Genomic DNA, 21322 nt, shown 5'->3' with positions numbered 1-21322 from the left:
CTTGGCTTTATATGGGTAATATATCAATATATTCGAAACTCTATGTTAAACTTTAGATTAAATGTTGCTAAAATGTCCAGTCTGTGTTGATAACCAGCAGGCAGGGGTGCACCTCCTCCAACCAGCACTGAGTAGGGCGAGGGCGCGTTGGGTGGAGTCATTTCATCTTGTTCTGCAAGGACAGACCTGTACTCCTTGTACAGCTGCTTCTTGATACATTTCACTGCCTATAACAGCCACATCTCTCATTGGCCCCCATCTGCCTGAGGCATGATTTGTGTCTCATTTTCTAACCGAACACTTCCTGTAACTGGCAGACACCTGTGCCAATGACTGCGCCGCAACAACAAGTCACAACAGCAAGTGAACAAGAAACAATATCAATTCACAACCGCAAAGAAGATGAACCAAGAAAAGGTCTATTCAGTAGTTACATTTATGTACTTCGTTTGTTTACAACCCATTACATCAAATACAAGATTGATGAATATGCTTCAGACCCCCTCTTTTGGAAGAAACTCTCACAATAGGTGATGGAGCTGAATACTGAATCTTATCTGCTAAAGTGTTGAGTAAGGGATAAGGCTCTCTTTGATACTGCAGACCAAGCAATGGGTAAGAGATGCAATAAGCGCAAAAAAAAGTAGTACATTTTTCTACAGTGTGGAGAAGGCAAAGAACGTGGCCTGTATGAGTATTGTATTCGTTGAAATAATGTGTAAACAGTTAAGGGCCTCTTTATGAGCTCCCTGTTATCTCCCTGGTGACTTAAGCCCTTCACGACCAAAAACAAGTCCATCAATACCTCTAGGTGGCGGAGGGTTTACAAGACATCTGATGGACCTGAGGAACTACCAGAGCAACTAGTAATTCTGGCCCTATTTCCCGCTGTAATTCTTTATTTTCCTCCGGTATTCCATTCACAGACTCCACCTGCTTTTAGTAGATGAAAACTATGGGTAAAACCTCATACGTATAGATGGTCTTGTAAGCAAGCTTTTAGGATTGGCACTATGATTAAGTCATGAGAAAGTTACTACCACCTCTACTGTGAGTGGACCAGAATGGGGTGAGGTATTTATCAAACTGGTAAATACTGATATCCCTGGGTGTAGTATTTACTGAGGGATGTATGTCAGTACAACGTGATAATTTTGATTGCGGTACTTTACAACACGGTTTTCACAACGCAAGTCGTTACAACGACTTGCGTTGGAGGGCGCTGGATTGTGGAATAATTTAATTTTCTATTCCAACTCCAGCCCACGTATCAGTAGGGAAGGTGTTGGAATACAAAATCAAACTATTGCTTAACCCCTTCCATGCTGGTGACGAACCCCAGCCGTCATGCTCCACGGTGCTCTTGTGCTGATGACGGCTGGGGTTCGTCACGGCCCCGCCCTGTTCGTTCGGCAGCCGCACACGGGGGGAATCGCGGCCGCACGGAAGGGGTTAAGCAAGAGCGCCATCCAGCGCAAGTCGTAATAATGACTTGCGTTGTAATGGCTGCGTCGTAAAGGTCGCGCGGTGTAAACACCGCGTTGTAAAGGATGGTTCCCTTACTGAGTATTATAAATACCTAATATTCCAAGTTGAGGATTAAAAATAGAGAATTACATTGGAAAATATTTTACTGCACCAGTTTCTGAGTTTTCTCATGTTTTCCCTTGAAGTAGATTTCAGCAGATTTGACCTGTTTAACAGTACTCGAAAAAAATTGGAGGAGGTGTGGTTATTACTAACGCACTAGGAATTCTGATCCCTGCACATACAGGGATTTGCACAAGTAACATCATTTAACAGCCGGCTCATAATCAGGGCCTAAAGGTGAACCAGTATGTGAGATCACAATTCGTAATCTAGGATTGAAGTCATGGCTGACTCTGCAGAAGCTATAACCGATAGTACACTCTGCATAGTGTGAATCATGGTGTAAATTTGATATCAATCCATTATTATTTCATGTAGGCACTAACGTTTGCTCTTTAAACAGAAATATCATTAATGACTGAAGGCTGTTACTTAGAATACAGGGAATGCGATCATTATTCGGAGATGCATTTTCCCCACTCTAGATGTACTGGCTACTTATCATTTACTTACCATTTAAGTGGCATCAGCCTGGAATCAAGATCTCTTTAAGAATGCCCTGTGGACTTGCATCACTTGCAAAACAAAAGTACCAGACATTTAAAGATGCACCTGCAGTCTTAGCCTACCAGATCATATTCCAATTTGTGCTACTTAATAGACAGAACATTACTTCGACTCGTGAGTTACCTTGAAAAAGGGGAATGACTGTACAATAAAACAAATATACGTTTTTAACCACAACCATTGATTATTTAGGACACAGTTATCCACCAGAGGCATAAAATCCTAGGTTAATTTGGTAACAGAGATTTTTGAGGCTGTTAGGACCTACGTGCATTAGCAATGATCTTGCACTTATGTCTTAAATGTTTTAAATAACCCTCTTCATGTAAACCACAAGTCAGAACATTATAAGTAAAATGGTGTTATGGTCAAGCCACTCTCGTAGAATAATGTTAATACTGAACATCATTAAGTTATCAAAGATAATTCAATCCCAAAATATTGCCTTTGATATGGGTACAAGCTTTAGGATCTTGCAAAATACGAATTGTGGTTAGATTCCCTTCCATTGGGCAAGAACGCTTAACAAGAGACTTGGTGTACCAAAGCTTTGTCTCTCCCAATATTAGACTCTTGCTGTTTAACACAAACAAAATCCAGATATTCAGTAACATTTGTCTCAAACATGATGTAGAAGTCGACTGGGTAATTGATCACAACTTTGATGGCACCATTGGCCATAATACAGGATTTGGTGCAGTGTTCAATTTATTAAAAAAGTAAGTGCCAGGGTTCTCGTCAGGAGACCACTGCAGCTTGCACCACACATTGCCTCTGCCATGCTGCCAATGATCATAACAGCACAACTACTAACTATCAAACTATTACAAATGTGGCAATTCAGTCTATTTCAGGGCCCCCAAGCTATAAGAATGGCTTAGACTGTAGGTAATTTGTAATGTATATTGAATTAATATTTAACGTTTGTTGGGTAACTCTAAATTATCCAGACAGAACCACCTTGTGGCCGACTGTCACAAGCACCAGTGTTGACAATTAAGTGCTGGTGCCGATCACCGGAAACCATCTCTCAAATTTAACACTGATTTGGTGATTAATCCAACATCTAAGGAAGAAGCTGCAGATGTAGCAAGAGAAAGGACTTTCAAGCTTTTTCGTAATTTAAGGCCACTCTTTCACCCCTGCTGCTGATTTCTTTGTTAACCAGATTACTGTAATTGGGAAGCATAGCTAGCGAAACAGAAACATAGGACCTGAGCTGGTACTCTCCTTGGCAATAAAGACTCTCAAAGCCACCAGGCTTTGTGTGTTCTGCTGTAGAATCCTGGGGGACATCACTTGTGGCTTTAGATTCACATCCGGAAGCACTAGCATGCTTTATGGTCAAATGTGACAATTTTGATTTGTAGAGAGTGTCCTTGTGAATCCCTTACTACACGATAGACCCATATGCGAGAGGCAGGACATTGTTTTAGCATAAATAATCAACAGAGACCACCTGAAACAAGTATTCAGTATATATTCCGATGGTGTTGGAATACACTCAGTGTGTTAAAATACCCCTCACACACCAAAAGGGCCCTTGGTGTCATGCTTCATCATCGGGGTCTTCCCGCCCCCGCTGCGGGACGGGGCAGTGCTGCGACAAGCGGCTACGCCGGAGCACCTTTTAGTGAGTACTATGTGAGTGATGATGGAGTGAGTGTACGTGGGGTCAGGAGTGATGATAGTGAAGTTAAAAGATACCTGGCCTGGTGTTTAGAAAAAATTATTTAATAGGCACTGGCTGGTATCGTTAAAAGGGGTGAGGCGGAGGGCAAGAGCGGGTTACTAGTCTTGCTCTCCTGTGTGGGTCAACATGTTTCGGGGCGACATGCCCCTTCGTCAGGACCGGGTATAAAGATCCCCCTGTCACTCACTAATGTGCTCCCACAGATAGAGAGTCGTGGTGTTGGATCAATGTGTATGAATTAACTTAATAGATACACGTGTAAAAAGCTCGCTCAGTACTACTGATGATATAAGCCTGAAAGGATAAGAACACAGGATATTAGAAGGAGCGCGGATCCCAATGCGCTTTACTAGTGAATACCTGTATGGAAGAAAAATACAAAAAGTGGGGAAAGAAACACACTTAAGCTATTTAGGTTGCACGCCAAAGATTTCTTGGGGGCACCAGGTTTTTTGCCAAATATGGAGAAAGAAAATATGATGGAGAAAATCCTGGGCGTGTTGACTGGCAAGCCAAGGATTACTAGCCAGGGCTATGTGGCCACCCAGAATAACAATAGGAAAAACAAAATATAAATAACAATGGGAAAAAGGAGACACACATATATATATACACACAACACTGTGGAGCATCAGAAACTTGCAGTGAGATGTCTATCCAACCAAAGATACATACTTTTAGAATGAGGGAATAATGCCCCATGAGCCAAGCTGGGCGAAGGGTACTGAGGGTCCAGCTGTGGGGAGGAATGGAAAAAAAGCAAAAAATAGTAACCCCAGGAACTAGATAGGCTCCTTTTCACTAGATCAATAAAGGTGAAGTATTCCAGGTCAGTGCTGTCGGCTATGCCGTACTTACTCAACCCCCACACCTCAGTGCTTCCTCCTCCGTCAGTGGCTTCCGTGGTAATGGTAAGCCGGGGCGGGGCGGGTCTTTTATAGTATGGTAGAGGCTTGTTAGTTGCGCCTTAATTGATTAACTCGATATGGCTGAGAGCCTAAGGTCGAGTGGTTAGGGCTGGAGATCAGGGCGGCCATTGTTCAATGTCCGTGATCTGCTGGATGGAGGTGGGTTTTAGCAAAATACAGTAGCCTTACTCTCAGGATTGGCAGTGGAAAAATGTGCCGATCAGGTTGGAAGGGTACCCCTTAGGTCCGCTCGAGTGCGAGTATTTGCGTCTCTGAGGATTGGTGCGCATGCGCGGCGATGTGTGTTCCGCGCATGCGCGAAGGTGCAGAGTTCAGAGAAACATACCGCGCATGCGCGGGAGAGCGCTGTTTCTCTGCACTACTTGCCTGGAACCACGCAGGCAGGCCTTGTGAACCAAGTGAATGTTATAGATACCGTGGAGCCCGGAAATACTATATGTCTTATGCAATATTGTTACAAAGATCAAACAACATATTTACTCATAAAACTCCACAAAAATCACTGGATTGGGAATTGTGGCTGCCCTAAGTCAATGGCACATGTTCAGAGGGAATCCCTCTGTTTTTTCTAATGTAGCACACATATAACCAGGTAATAGTACAGGTAATAGTACATATTTACAAATTCTGCAGGCCAACACCAGCTTGCAGGTTGTTATGATTGCTGGTGGGAAGAGGTGGTGTTTTTTCATAAATTTGATATTGTATTTGAGTCACGGACAGTAACTAGGCAATGGATGTTTTATGCCCTGAATTGCGACCACGGAATATCATCGTTTAAACCCGTAAGGTGTGTGCCCAAGCGATAGACCCACCGTTGCTCTTTTGCCAGAAGGTCCTTGTCATTCCCAAATGCCTCTATGACTGTCCATTTCAGTTCATCTACACTATGATTCATGGTGGCATAATGGGAGGCCATTCTTGTCGTAGTTTTTTTGCAACGTACGTTGCTGCGGTGTTCGCCCATTCGTATCTTGACTGGTCTTGTGGTCATGCCAACATATTCTTTCTTACATGGGCAGGTGATCAAATAGACCAAGTTCCGGCAAATGCATTATTCCCTCATTCTAAAAGTATGTATCTTTGGTTGGATAGACATCTCACTGCAAGTTTCTGATGCTCCACAGTGTTGTGTGTATATATATATGTGTGTCTCCTTTTTCCCATTGTTATTTATATTTTGTTTTTCCTATTGTTATTCTGGGTGGCCACATAGCCCTGGCTAGTAATCCTTGGCTTGCCAGTCAACACGCCCAGGATTTTCTCCATCATATTTTCTTTCTCCATATTTGGCAAAAAACCTGGTGCCCCCAAGAAATCTTTGGCGTGCAACCTAAATAGCTTAAGTGTGTTTCTTTCCCCACTTTTTGTATTTTTCTTCCATACAGGTATTCACTAGTAAAGCGCATTGGGATCCGCGCTCCTTCTAATATCCTGTGTTCTTATCCTTTCAGGCTTATATCATCAGTAGTACTGAGCGAGCTTTTTACACGTGTATCTATTAAGTTAATTCATACACATTGATCCAACACCACGACTCTCTATCTGTGGGAGCACATTAGTGAGTGACAGGGGGATCTTTATACCCGGTCCTGACGAAGGGGCATGTCGCCCCGAAACATGTTGACCCACACAGGAGAGCAAGACTAGTAACCCGCTCTTGCCCTCCGCCTCACCCCTTTTAACGATACCAGCCAGTGCCTATTAAATAATTTTTTCTAAACACCAGGCCAGGTATCTTTTAACTTCACTATCATCACTCCTGACCCCACGTACACTCACTCCATCATCACTCACATAGTACTCACTAAAAGGTGCTCCGGCGTAGCCGCTTGTCGCAGCACTGCCCCGTCCCGCAGCGGGGGCGGGAAGACCCCGATGATGAAGCATGACACCAAGGGCCCTTTTGGTGTGTGAGGGGTATTTTAACACACTGAGTGTATTCCAACACCATCGGAATATATACTGAATACTTGTTTCAGGTGGTCTCTGTTGATTATTTATGCTTTCACAAGAGGAGGATTAGCCCACCGCGGTGCCGTGTCGCACCACCTCTTCACTCCCTTTTTTGATATTCCTTAGGACATTGTTTTAGACATTATAAGTTAAACAAAGTGAAAGAAAGAAAAAATATGGGTTGTTTTAGCTTATGGGTTGCATATTAAATTTGACAGACTATATTTAATAAAAAGATGAGCAAAGAAAATGCAAGTTCTACATTTAGGGTCCCCTTCTGAGAGGAAACAAAGATGCAGAGTTTGAGAAACTCCCATATTTATCGTAACAAATAAAGTTGTTCTCCTTCCAAACCACCGCCTCTTCCATTTTAGGACCATCTGTTTACGGATGTATGTCTCAACATCGACTCCAACAATATTGACCTACAACAATATTGAGTCCAGAAAATTGACCATTGGTATATTGTCATTGTAAATTTGTGTAGGGAAGTGTAGATTTACTATTCTAAACTCCATATCTGCCCACCTTGATGATATAGTCGTAGTCAATGTTGGAGACTCGTTATTGTTAAAGTATGATATTTTGACTACAATGTGTGATCTTTCACTCGATACGTGCACACATCCACAGGGAAGCGCTGTTCGGGTAGATTGGATTTCAGCCTTTTCTTGGTGTTAAACCAATAGTATGTGCTGGCACATGATCTGAAGTCTGCAGACAGATAAAAAGCTTACAGTATAGGACTTCCACGGGAAGCATCTCAAGCAAAGAGGGTTTTAGGCAGCTGATGGATGGTGGTGTGACGTCCTAGAGCAACTACAACTGCTTCCCCTGCGTACCGCAGATCTGATTAAATTGAATAAAAGGGGAAGGATATGTCCCCGAAAGGACCGGCTATACCCGCTACAAAAAAGGGAGGTACTGAGGTGCTTTTAGGGTAGTTGAAGCCCATCCTGCTCAGAGGCACCAGATTATAATTATCCTAGGAGCACATAGAAAATGTTCTGCTTTTGAGAAAAAAAGCTCCTAGGTACAGTACTATTTTCTTAAGTATTGAAATATTATTGGATTTTATCATTTATCTGCCTAGGGAAAATATGACTTTTAATGTACTACTTTTAAAGTGTCCTGTAAAACATGTCCCTCTAACTAGGCCTAGCTGCATGATGCAATATGAGGCTAGAAAGCTGGTAGGATTTCAGGTATTTTTTGTCCGGGTGGTCATTATCTGTATGGTGGCCATGTCATATATAGTGGCCCAGTGGCTGCCTCCTCCGTTCTTATTCTTTGCTCTTTTCTGAGACGAGCTCATGGTGGAGGAGGACAATATAGGGAGGGAGCATCAGCAAGCTAGCATCAAGCATGAATAAGTAACAACCAAAAATAGGGGTCATGATAGATTTTAGAGACAATACAAGCTTTGCTTTCATGATCTGCGCTCTATGACACTTCCGAACCATCCTGTGGAAAACTGTCCCACTGTCACTGCTTACCCGTGAACACTTCCTTAAGGATGTACCTGAGGGGGAAAGAGCTTCATTGTAGTAGTAGGTTTGCTAAAACTAGTCTTCTAACACCAGAGCTCTTACATGCCTCAACAAAACCTTGTATTTGTTGCCCCAGAAACTGTATGAACAGCATTTCGGTCATTGTCCTCAAAATATTCTATTCACATTGTAATCTACCTAAACATATTTTTGCAATGAAGCATACTTTTCTCACTTGTCCCTCATTAGGAGTCAAGTAGTGACGGGGGTGTTAATTCCGTACCTACAGAGTTAACAATAACAAGAGGTTCATTTACAAGAAACTGACGCATCGACTTCGATGCACCAGTTTCCATGCGCCTGCGCCAAATATCCTTGCAACACCATGGATGTGCTGTTTTTACAATACAGTGCTACATGGCGCAAAGATTCCTGGATGTGTCAGAAATTCTGACACATCTGTTGCCGCAAAAGGGACTCATTGCTGGAGTTGGTTGTAAAATGGACTCAACTCCAGCAATGCATAAGAATATATAGGCGAGTCCTATTGTAAAAGCCCTGCATCGATCCTCACATTTGGTCTGAGCAGGCGTAAAGATTTTGACGCAGTGAAGTCGTAGAGTGAATTTTGTAAATTTCCTTGCACCAGTTTTACGTAGTTTTTGTTTGCGTGGGAACGCCTACCCTGCATACATTATACCTGTTGCAGATATAATGTGACCCAGGGTTCTACAAACTGATGCATTGGACCCAAAGCATCAGTCTGTAGATATGGCGCAATGTGGCGCACTGATTGCATCGCAGCAGAGTCAAAACAAAGTGATGCAGCAGCGGTGCAAGGAGCTTGTAAATGAGGCTCCCAGGGTCTTGTAAACTCCACGTGAGCAGAATTATTAGCCATTATTGGTTGAACACTCAGAATCTCATGGGTATTGAGGAATTATATTGAAATCAGCAATTCCGGGTCCGATTGCCCTGGTGATTCCTAGTGTTGGGGGACGCATGACAGTACACAGTAACTTTGCAGGCCTCAAAATGTCAGATAGGGCTGGTAACAGAATGACTGGCCCTAGACTGGCCTCTCCTAAAATAAGGGTCTAGGGGCCAGATGTAGGTGGCCCATTACCGGTCGCTAAACCCGAAATTCTGTACATTTCAGGCTTACCGACCGGTATTGGGCCATTTCCTATGTAGGGGATGATTCAGTAAATACCGTATCGGTATTTACCGATTCGGTATTTACCGAATCATTATTTACTGATTTGGTAATTACCGAATCAGTAAATGGCATGTAGGAAGCACTTTACAGAGTGCTCATGTGCTTTAAGGATTCGTTATTTACCACCAACTATTAGTTGGTGGTAAATAACGAATACTTTTGAAAATGCAAATCTGTGCATTTTCAACAGTGCCATGTGGCAGACATACAAGGGCATGTATGTGTGCCACATGTGCACACAAGAACTATTCAGGGGTGCAACAGGGTGTCAATGTGACACCCTGCCACCCATGAATGTTTCCCTATTTTACCAAATCGATTCGGTAAATACCGAATCATACCGATTCGGTAAAACTTACCGAAAAATTACCTACATACTATTTACCTATTCTTAAATACCGAATTGGTAAAATTCGGTGTTTAGGAATCGGTAAATAGTATTTACCTACATCTGGCCCTATGTCTTTTTAGAAATAATCTGACAGAACTGCCTGTACAATGCACTATTCAAACATGTTTATTGGGTTTAATACTATACACTAAGATAGCAAAACATACTGTGAAATATTTTGAATGAGGATTGGCAACCACAAAGAGAAATGTATAGCAAAACACTGGAGAACATGTAAAATACCTAAACTCGAACGTTGGATGCGTGATTACATGCGATGGATGAGGGCAGAATGTGGAGTACGGAGCAAATTGATTCGGGTTGAGCAACATCGGGAAGGTAGGATGATTTGGGGATTGGCGGAGATACAACTCCAGCAGCTAATAGATGATGCTACACAAACACTTGGAGATGTAATAATTGCTTGTTAAGACTGTGCGCTCTTGTAACAATCATAAGATCTTGTTTTGGTCATGAATGTAATTAGACATCTGCATCTCTTATGGTGTAATTGGACGATTATACTCATACATTGGATGTTTGTATAATTTGCTCACACGGTCCCATTGTAAAAGGAATGGGATGCGGGGGGATTGTTAAACAACACTTTTTTGTGCTATAAAACATAATAGAAATATATAATAATTAAAAAAAAATAATAATAATCTGCTGTACACCCATGTCACTCTGGTTGTTGAGAACCATGAGCTATTATAGTGGATGTCAAGCATGTTACCTTTAAGATAGCACTTTTTAGAAGTTCCATATGCATGGCCTATTTGATCCAACTACAGACATGGGTCTCAGTTCACAATATGGGTTATGCAGGAAAGCTCAGTCAGTCAGTTCCTTAATCGCTCAAAGTTTTTACTTCACCGGTGGGTCAAGCGTCTTAGTAAAGCTACCCTGAGTGGACCTCTGCCTCTGCAGTTTCTAGCCCCTCACTGTAAAGAGAAGCTTTCTCAATATCCTGTTGTGGATCCCTTGTTTGCAATGGCTTCAACCTTCTACCAGCCATGAGCAAAGAATGGAAACACAACATAGCGAAGGAAAGGACTAAAGAGGTCGGTCGATGCAGGTGATTCCAATCACCGGCCCCCGGGGGAGACTTTCCAACACACCAGTAATTCCCGTAGGACTTCTAGCAGGACTTGGGAGCCGGATTAGTATCCTGCATTCCTACCATCCATAGACTAAGGCTGACCGTCATTTGAATATGGACTCCATAGAGTGACAGAGTTCAAAGGTTTCCACCAGTCTTCCTGTGCCAGGATCCAAAACAGATCCAGTAAGAGGCTTTGGGGCAAATGGAAAAAATGTCTGATTAGCTGGCACTGCTATGCGGGACCATAGCCTCACGCTCCCTGAACATTCAGGGGCGTATTTACAAAAAGTGACAAAGCGTGTCATTAAGCCAAGAAGGCTAATGACACGCTTTGTCACTTTAGAAACGCATGGCTGCACCATATTTACTAGAATATAGTCCAGACCTGCATTTCCCCCTGCGCTGGTGCTAGCTTTAGCTGCCTGGCATCAATGCAGGCACACTTGCACGATAGTGCAAGAATGCCTATGTTGAGGGAAAGATTGTTTATGTGCAAGAAGTTCCCCCTTCCTGCACATAAACAATCTTTGAAGCACACATAGAAGTTGCAAAACTGCATTTAAAAAAATTATTGTTTATGTGCAGGAAGGTGACCTTCCTGCACATAAACAATCATAGGCAATTTGCTGTTTCTATATGTGCTACACAAGGCAGCACACCCGGAAACAGCATAAATGAGGAGAAATAAAGCATTTGTCCTCGTTTCGCCTGTTTATGACCAGATTTTTCCCTTGTAAATAGGGGGCAGCGTCAAAATCAATGGGTGTTGTGGTGGAACGCTCACCCCAACTCCCATTACCCTCCCCTTTCACACAGTGTGAAAGGGTGGCTTATTTACAAGGCAGCGCTAAGCCACGTTAAGTGGCTTAATGCTGCCTTGTAAATAATGCAAGGCCCCTATCGCCTTCACAACGTCATTATAAGTGATGTTGTGGTGGCACTAGGGACTGGTAAATATGCCCCTCAAAGTCAAAGGCCTAAGTTTATGCTGCTCACTTTGTTTACTGTCTGACAACTTCACTCTTACACTTGAATCAGTTCCCATTCTTGCTGTACAGAAGGTAGGCTCACTATTGGTGCACAAGAGCTCTGATCTAGTCTAAATTTTCAAGATCCCCTTGATGACATTTATACATAAATACATTGTATTTAGTCACAGAAATTGGTCAATGGCTATTCTGAAAAGTCGGCCTTGGAAACTGGGCTTCGAGGATGTCATGAGTCACTGAAAGTGGACCATGTACACCAAGGCCACAAACATACAGGTCAAAACACAACTCCAAGAATCCATTTTTTTCTAACAACACCGTATCACTGTTAACTAGCCATTTGGCAGCTGTGTTTACTGAATAGTTAAAATGGATCTTACGGGTTTTGGTGTCTGTGAATAATGTTCAAGGAAGGTCCATTCAATCACAAACCCACTTCCGATGGCGAGTGAAGATAAATAGGTGCAGTAGAGAGTCGCATTTCCACCGGCGGTCACGTTGATGTTCGGATATGGAGTAGTGATCACCATGCAGACAGCAGAGCCTGAAAAACAGAATACAAGACCAGGATAACTCACTGCACCACAAGTACTAAAAGTATCAGACAATTTCATTGAAAACCTAATTTTTGGATCATTGAGATACCTGTTTTGGACAAACTAACATACATCATCAGTGGTACTGTGAGTCAACGTTTGAAACCCTACACGGCATTTCCATGAATAGGGTTCCAGATAACCCTAAGCCACCAGACTGCTTTCAGCCCTGGGCCTTCCTTTTACACATCCTTCTTATCAAGTGCTTTACTTCTATTAGATCAAGAGAATTTAATCAATATAAAATTACCAGAAAACTCTGTTGTTTTTATTAAAACCTCCATGCGCTGTCCTGCTACCATGGAGTCATCTGGTAGCCTCACTCAAAGAGGATATCATCGCATTATTTTATCTTTGTCTGTTCACCATGTTTGGGCATTTTCAGAATTCACATTGCTAGAGAGAGCGGCCAGACGTTTTCTACCAGAGGTTCCACAATATCTCAGATAAAAGCCTAATGCCTCAAAGAATCCTCGCTCACCATTTAGTACATTTGAGGAACACAACTTTATTAAATTAAATTTATTGAATTAAACACAAGCCTACGCATAATAGTGGAGTAAATGTTCCACTATGCTCAAGTATAGTACCTCCAACTTCATAACACAATTATGATTCAATCCTATTTCAATGCAGTCACGTGACGTCTCCTCATACACAAGTTAATTTATGAGACCCCGCTATACTCTCCTCAACGTACAAGTCCACCCTCAAGATGCTGCAGTCCAATGGTCGCCAGCCTGTTGCGGTTCTGATGTTGCTAGGTCTCCCACTTGTGCAGCAAGGTACCTGTGAAGTGGAGCCCGGATATCTGTAGGGCGTGAAGTGATGGGTAACAATGTATCATATATTTCAGAGCGGCTCTGACATCTCGAAAGGTCCTTCAGCAATTCTGTGGTTTGTGTCACTATCCCGCATCCCCGGCATGTCGCCACCCTAGTTTTCGCAGCAACAGAACCAGTGCAGCATATTTCCAATGCTGTTTGGAAATGTTTTTTTTTACATATCCCAGCAGTGCCACCACTGGGGATGGTACCCACCCACTCAATCATTTTGCTGAGCATGGAAAACAGATCATTCCAATATCTGGTGATCCCCGGATAGTCCCATACTAAATGTGCGAAACCTGTATCCACAGTCCAACATCGTTCGTAGGAAGAGTTGTCATCCAACCACAGTTTGTATAATGTCTTTGGTGTGTAATACTCTGTTCAGAACTTTGGAACATGGAAGCCTGTGCCTGCCACATGCAGATATGTTTTTCTTTTGTAGGTAGCATTATTTCCATTGTTCACTCGATAGCAACAGGCGCAGTTCCTGTGCCCCCCATCATTTTTTTTTGTATGTGTTTTTATTGATTTTCAGTCATTCTCTGACATGAAATGCAACAAATTCAGTTTACAGTACATGCATAATTGTTATTCCAGTACTTCAACGGATCTTACTCGCATTTATAATAAAAGTGACATGCAAGTGGTTGTTTACACGGGACCTCCCTTATTGGTAGATCTAAGGTTTATTTGACGTGCTATATGCCCCAGTCTTGCTAGTACTACGTATCTGCATCACTTGTGCATTTAACAATATATTTACTAACAAACTGTTACTAACAGAAACTCCCTTCTGCCCTCCCACGCCACCGGTGCATCGGACCTGCTTATCTCCCATATGAATGCAAGTCTGTAAACCCTTCAATTTAATCATCACAATTTCAAAAGACATCACATTTATGTTAACATATAGGACAATATCACAATTATTCCTATATGGACAAACCCTATTGCACTCACCGCATCCCTTGGTCACAGGTAGCTCATTTAAGACTCTGCAACCGAGCTAGTCTCTGAATCCTCATCATGTTTTTGTAGTACTACGGCTAAGGCCTCCCACTCCCTTGCTGCCTCCAGTGCCTTCTCATTGTTAGTTCTCAGAGCTAGTTGCAAGCGAACTGTGCCCTTTCTGGCCCATTTAAGTAATTCCGTTTTCCATCTTTCGGGACTGGTTTCCAGTGTGCAGTGAGTTATCTCTTTGCTAATAACAAGCCTTGATCCAGGAATTTACTTGTGGCTTTCGTCTTGGGAGTGTGTGAAAACCAGTCTAGTAAGCAGGGACCCATATCAGGAACTATCTGGCAGTCTGTGATACTGCAAAGTAGGTCCACCACCTCCTCACAATACGTTCCCAACAGTGTACATCCCCATAGCATGTATTAAAACTCTGCTCCCTCTAATTTGCAGCGCGGGCACTGGGCCGTGTCTGTCCTAAAGTAGCGATTAATTCGTGCAGGAGTCAAATATTCTCTATGCAGTATAAAGAAGTGTGTTTGTTGGAATCTGGAATTCCTAGAGCCCTTCCAGGCTCTCCGGACCAGCTGTACTCATGTCTTCTCAGGGATCTCCCTACCCAAGTCTGTTTCCCACTTTCTCTGCAACTCCCTCAATGGTTCCAGGGTTTCGCCTACCATGCGTCTGTAAAGGCACGTAACAGCCTTAAATGTTCCAGCTGCATATTGGCACCTCATTGATGTTTTGGGTTCTGACAACCCTTCCCTCCAGTGATGTTGTATCGCTGAGACTAGGGCTGAATGCAGCAGGTAGTCCCCTCGAGGAAGGTCATATCGGTCTTGAAGGGTTAAATAAGGTAACAGGGGCCCGTCTTCATATAAATCCCCCAATACATGCACTCCCTTCTCTTCCCACTAGGCTAGCGCTGACCAGTCCCCTCCATGAGGTAAAGTAGTGCACACTCCTAGAGGTATTTTCGGGGCATAAGGGCGAGTAATGCCAGCTCTACGCTGGCTCTGACATTCATGTGGAGGTATAACCTTACCCTCTATGTACACATTCCCTAGTTTCAATAGCTTCTGCTTCAGGAGTCACTTTGCGGCAACTGGTTCACAGCCTAGGGTCATTCAGCAATGAGACAAACGGCAAATACTTCTATACCACTTATTTGAGCAAGTCTCTACCATGTCCAGTTAGAACACTCTAGTGTGTGTATTTGCTTATGGACACTAATTGGCTTGTTCATAGTTTTCATGGTTATAGTGGACCGTGAGTATTGTGTGCCCAGCCCCTTTTCTAGGGTACAGTCTGGTACCTGTCTATCATTATGAATTCAGTGGTGTGGACACTGTGTCTACGCCACCAGATAATGTATTCAAAGTTTGGCACTGAGAATCTACCCCTCCCCCGATTTAAAAGTAGGTTCAGGATCCTCCACTGTATTTCCAGCCCATGCAATTGTTATCATCATTTTATTTAGCTGGAGTTTGTCAGAGATCTTACGATTCAATGGGAGTGGAATATTCTGGATCCAACAGAGTCTTAAAGTCCGCTCCTCATTAGTTAAGGGTTCAAGGCGCAGGTGCTGTTGGAGTAGCATGAAGGATAAAACATGGCGTGAGATCCATCGTCCGTCAGGTACGTCCGGGCCTCGGAACTCTCGAGCTATCACTTGAGTCAACCATTGTAACTGAGCTGCCAAATAATATAACTCAAAGTCCGGTACCGCCAGGTCTCCGTCAGCCCTCGGGTGCATCATTGTGGTCAAAGCTACCCGCCGTCTGCCACTTCCCCGCAAAAAGCCTCCAATCATGGAGCGAAGTTGTTTAAAAACTGCTCCCGGTATCCAGATTGGTAACACCCTAAAATAATATAATAAGCGGGGGAGGGCTACCATCTTCAGGAGGGCCACTCGACCGGCCACCGATAATGGCAAGGAGCTCCAGAATATCAGGTTACCCCAAAGCCCTCGTATCGCTCTGCCCACGTTGCCTTCTCTGTTCCCTCCATCATGATAGTCAGTTTGTGATAGTCAGTATGAGCGAGATCTGACATTACAATGTTGTACATGTCGATGACTAGTTTGAGTAATGTGGTATTATTAATGATATGCCAATAGTCGCCTCTTTAGTGGCTTCTTAGGGTGTGATTTTAAATTTCTCGTTGATGGTTCTACATAACCTATGATAGAGGCAAGTGTCCAATGTGAAACTTGGGCCTCTACTCTGACATTCATGTGGAGGTATAACCTTACCCTCTATGTACACATTCCCTAGTTTTAATAGCTTCTGCTTCAGGAGTCACTTTGCGGCATCTGGTCCACAGCCTAGGGTCATTCAGCAATGAGACAAACGGCAAATACTTCTATACCACTTATTTGAGCAAGTCTCTACCATGTCCAGTTAGAACACTCTAGTGTGTGTATTTGCTTATGGACACTAATTGGCTTGTTCATAGTTTTCATGGTTATAGTGGACCGTGAGTATTGTGTGCCCAGCCCCTTTTCTAGGGTACAGTCTGGTACCTGTCTATCATTATGAATTCAGTGGTGTGGACACTGTGTCTACGCCACCAGATAATGTATTCAAAGTTTGGCACAGAGAATCTACCCCTCCCCCGATTTAAAAGTAGGTTCAGGATCCTCCACTGTATTTCCAGCCCATGCAATTGTTATCATCATTTTATTTAGCTGGAGTTTGTCAGAGATCTTACGATTCAATGGGAGTGGAATATTCTGGATCCAACAGAGTCTTAAAGTCCGCTCCTCATTAGTTAAGGGTTCAAGGCGCAGGTGCTGTTGGAGTAGCATGAAGGATAAAACATGGCGTGAGATCCATCGTCCGTCAGGTACGTCCGGGCCTCGGAACTCTCGAGCTATCACTTGAGTCAACCATTGTAACTGAGCTGCCAAATAATATAACTCAAAGTCCGGTACCGCCAGGTCTCCGTCAGCCCTCGGGTGCATCATTGTGGTCAAAGCTACCCGCCGTCTGCCACTTCCCCGCAAAAAGCCTCCAATCATGGAGCGAAGTTGTTTAAAAACTGCTCCCGGTATCCAGATTGGTAACACCCTAAAATAATATAATAAGCGGGGGAGGGCTACCATCTTCAGGAGGGCCACTCGACCGGCCACCGATAATGGCAAGGAGCTCCAGAATATCAGGTTACCCCAAAGCCCTCGTATCGCTCTGCCCACGTTGCCTTCTCTGTTCCCTCCATCATGATAGTCAGTTTGTGATAGTCAGTATGAGCGAGATCTGACATTACAATGTTGTACATGTCGATGACTAGTTTGAGTAATGTGGTATTATTAATGATATGCCAATAGTCGCCTCTTTAGTGGCTTCTTAGGGTGTGATTTTAAATTTCTCGTTGATGGTTCTACATAACCTATGATGGCAAGTGTCCAATGTGAAACTTGGGCCTCTACTCTGACATTCATGTGGAGGTATAACCTTACCCTCTATGTACACATTCCCTAGTTTTAATAGCTTCTGCTTCAGGAGTCACTTTGCGGCAACTGGTTCACAGCCTAGGGTCATTCAGCAATGAGACAAACGGCAAATACTTCTATACCACTTATTTGAGCAAGTCTCTACCATGTCCAGTTAGAACACTCTAGTGTTTGTATTTCCTTATGGGTACTAATTGGCTTGTTCATAGTTTTCATGGTTATAGTGGACCGTGAGTATTGTGTGCCCAGCCCCTTTTCTAGGGTACAGTCTGGTACCTGTCTATCATTATGAATTCAGTGGTGTGGACACTGTGTCTACGCCACCAGATATTGTATTCAAAGTTTGGCACAGAGAATCTACCCCTCCCCCGATTTAAAAGTAGGTTCAGGATTTTGAAATTATTTTGGCCACCATGAGTGTGGAAGGGTATGCTCAGACATGAGTCCCTTGCTCACTGCACCATCAGGATTCAAGCAAGCCGGGCCGAAGACGGCTGTAATGCCAGAAACCGGTCCCCGGAAGCTTGTTTCCTTTCCAGTGAAGAATTGGCTTGGTAGTTTGGTCTGCCCTGTTCCCATGATGCACTGGGCCAGGGACAGACTAATTTGCATATAGCCAGGTTCTAAACTGGGATGGTGCAGTGAGCTAAAAAACGGTGATGGATCAAGCCCTGATCTGTTGACTGGGTAGGAGTGTTCTGATTAACTCAGATACTCTGTTCATCACCACCCCCTTTTTGAAATTATTTTGGCCACCATGAGTGTGGAAGGGTATGCTCAGACATGAGTCCCTTGCTCACTGCACCATCAGGATTCAAGCAAGCCGGGCCGAAGACGGCTGTAATGCCAGAAACCGGTCCCCGGAAGCTTGTTTCCTTTCCAGTGAAGAATTGGCTTGGTAGTTTGGTCTGCCCTGTTCCCATGATGCACTGGGCCAGGGACAGACTAATTTGCATATAGCCAGGTTCTAAACTGGGATGGTGCAGTGAGCTAAAAAACGGTGATGGATCAAGCCCTGATCTGTTGACTGGGTAGGAGTGTTCTGATTAACTCAGATACTCTGTCCATCACCACCCCCTTTTTGAAATTATTTTGGCCACCATGAGTGTGGAAGGGTATGCTCAGCCATGAGTCCCTTGCTCACTGCACCATCAGGATTCAAGCAAGCCGGGCCGAAGACGGCTGTAATGCCAGAAACCGGTCCCCGGAAGCTTGTTTCCTTTCCAGTGAAGAATTGGCTTGGTAGTTTGGTCTGCCCTGTTCCCATGATGCACTGGGCCAGGGACAGACTAATTTGCATATAGCCAGGTTCTAAACTGGGATGGTGCAGTGAGCTAAAAAACGGTGATGGATCAAGCCCTGATCTGTTGACTGGGTAGGAGTGTTCTGATTAACTCAGATACTCTGTCCATCACCACCCCCTTTTTGAAATCACACTGTGTCTACGCCACCAGATAATGTATTCAAAGTTTGGCACAGAGAATCTACCCCTCCCCCCGATTTAAAAGTAGGTTCAGGATCCTCCACTGTATTTCCAGCCCATGCAATTGTTATCATCATTGTATTTAGATGGAGTTTGTCAGAGATCTTACGATTCAATGGGAGTGGAATATTCTGGAACAGATATAACAATTGAGGCAGTACAACCATTATTGTAATGGTGATTTGCCCCCTCACAGATATGTGTATTTATAAAGCTCACTCTCAACCCCCGGTGGTATTCTCACGCTGAGCTGGTGTGTGTGCCTAGCCATGCCTATAGTAGGTTCATTAATGCAAAGCCAGGTCTCCAGTTACTAACAGAATTCAAGTAGAGAGGAGGAGGCTCTGGTGAGGAGTCGGAGGTCGTTTCAAACTTTAGGAGCGATATAAGTGAACACCTGCCCTCTTGATATGGGTCTGTGCATGTGTGGGATGATTGCGAGTAGGTGTCCTGCAGAGCAGAGGTGTCACAGTGGTTGGTGTGAGGAGATTAAACTGTTCAGGTAGGTATGGCCCAAGTTGTACAGTGCTTTGTTGGGGAGTTTGAAATTAGTGAGTTTGTGTATCGGGAGCCAGTGGAGCTCCCTGAGGTGTGGTGTGATGTGAGTTCTGAATTGGAGGTTGAGGATGAATCTAGCTGCCAAGTTCTGGATGGTTTGTAGTCTTCTGGATAGTTTCTTGGTGATCAACTTGCTTGCGACTAGGGCATGAGTGGCGTTTTTTTTTATAGTGTTACTTGGAAGCCATTTGAAGATCTTCGGTAGCATCTTCAGGGTGTGGGAGAAGGATGGAGCAGTGACCGTGTTGACTTGTGCGGCAATGTCTAGTTTGGTATCAATGATGATTTCGAGGTTCCTGGTGTGATTGCTGGGTGGGGTGTGGGACTGAGTTCGTCCGGCCACCAGTTCGAGTTACATGATGATGAGTTCCTGTCAAAGCTCACTACTTTTGTCTTGTTGGTGTTGAGCTTGAGCTCTTTGGCTTTCATCCTGTTAGCGACTACAGTCATGCAGGCGGTGAACTTGTTTCTTGTGTTGGGGGTCTTTTCCGAGAGGGAGATTGTGAGTTGTAAGTCATCGGCTGAGCAGAGGATGTTGATATTGTCTGCATGGATAACGATGACCAGATGGATCCTGTATCTGTTGAAGAGGGTGGAGCTGAGCGATGAACTTTGAGGCACTCTGCAGATGCATTTGCGGGCTACTGAGGAGGCAGGTGCCAGGCTGACAGTTTGTGTTCTATCCATTAAGAAGGAGCAGAGCAAGCAGAGAGCACGTCCATGGATGGAAATCTCATGCAGATGCCTGATCAGGATGGGATGTGAAACCATGTCAGATGCTGCAGAGAGGTTCAGTAGAACGAGAGCTTCTCTGTTTCTACTGTGTCTCTTCTGTCAAGGATCATGTTGATGTCATCTCTGGTGGTGGTGAGTGCTGTTTCTGTACTGTGTTTGGACCTGAATACAGACTGCATGGCTTTGAGGAGCTGGTGGGTGCTGATGTGGTCAATGATGCATCGGCTGATTAGTTTCTCCAAGATCATTCCCAGGATGGCAGAAGGGAGATGGGCCTGATTGGGAAAGCATGGATGGATTCACGGATGGTTTCTTGAGAAGGGGTGTGAAGGTGGCATGTATCCAAGTATCCAGGAATGTGGCTGAGGTGATGGCGGCATTAAGGATAGGTGTTAGTGCTTCGCTGACCCTTTGGTGAGCATGATTGTGGCAAGGGTGAGATGGGGCTCGAGTGGATGACCCCTACTGGATGGTAGCAGCGGTTTCAGCAGCCTGTTCTACCTTACTGGTGATGTTATCTAGAGACTTACCTTAGTTTTCTGAAACTATTACATCTGAATCCCAGTGGTATTGAATGTCCAAGCAGCGAATTGGTGTATTACCCCCCTGGATTGGATACTCCAGTGAGGGCTATCCCGTGCCTCCAGTCAAGGGCATCATTAATGACATTGTCAAACTAATGGCGAGGCACGACTTTCCTCTGCATATTATTACCTCCCTAATTAGTGGATCAGGAAGGTTTCTGGGTACTACACCAGAAGTATGAAGCCATCTGCATATGCA

The 21322-nt window shown here is 43.9% G+C and overlaps 1 protein-coding gene across 1 annotated transcript in view; it reads right to left on the bottom strand.

Moving 5' to 3' along the window:
* Window positions 1-21322, bottom strand: part of VSIG1 (V-set and immunoglobulin domain containing 1) — a 130581-nt gene that overhangs the window by 82635 nt on the left and 26624 nt on the right. The window contains exon 2 of the mRNA XM_078688778.1: window positions 12310-12473. Coding sequence (XP_078544904.1) covers window positions 12310-12473 — 164 coding nt within the window. The remainder of the gene's footprint in view (window positions 1-12309; window positions 12474-21322) is intronic.

The sequence above is a fragment of the Lissotriton helveticus genome, chromosome 4_1 (assembly GCF_964261635.1).
Source record: "Lissotriton helveticus chromosome 4_1, aLisHel1.1, whole genome shotgun sequence".
In the NCBI taxonomy this organism is placed as follows: Eukaryota; Metazoa; Chordata; class Amphibia; order Caudata; family Salamandridae; genus Lissotriton; species Lissotriton helveticus.
Note: the sequence above shows the minus strand (reverse complement) of the source record. Positions and strands in the feature narration are given on the sequence as shown.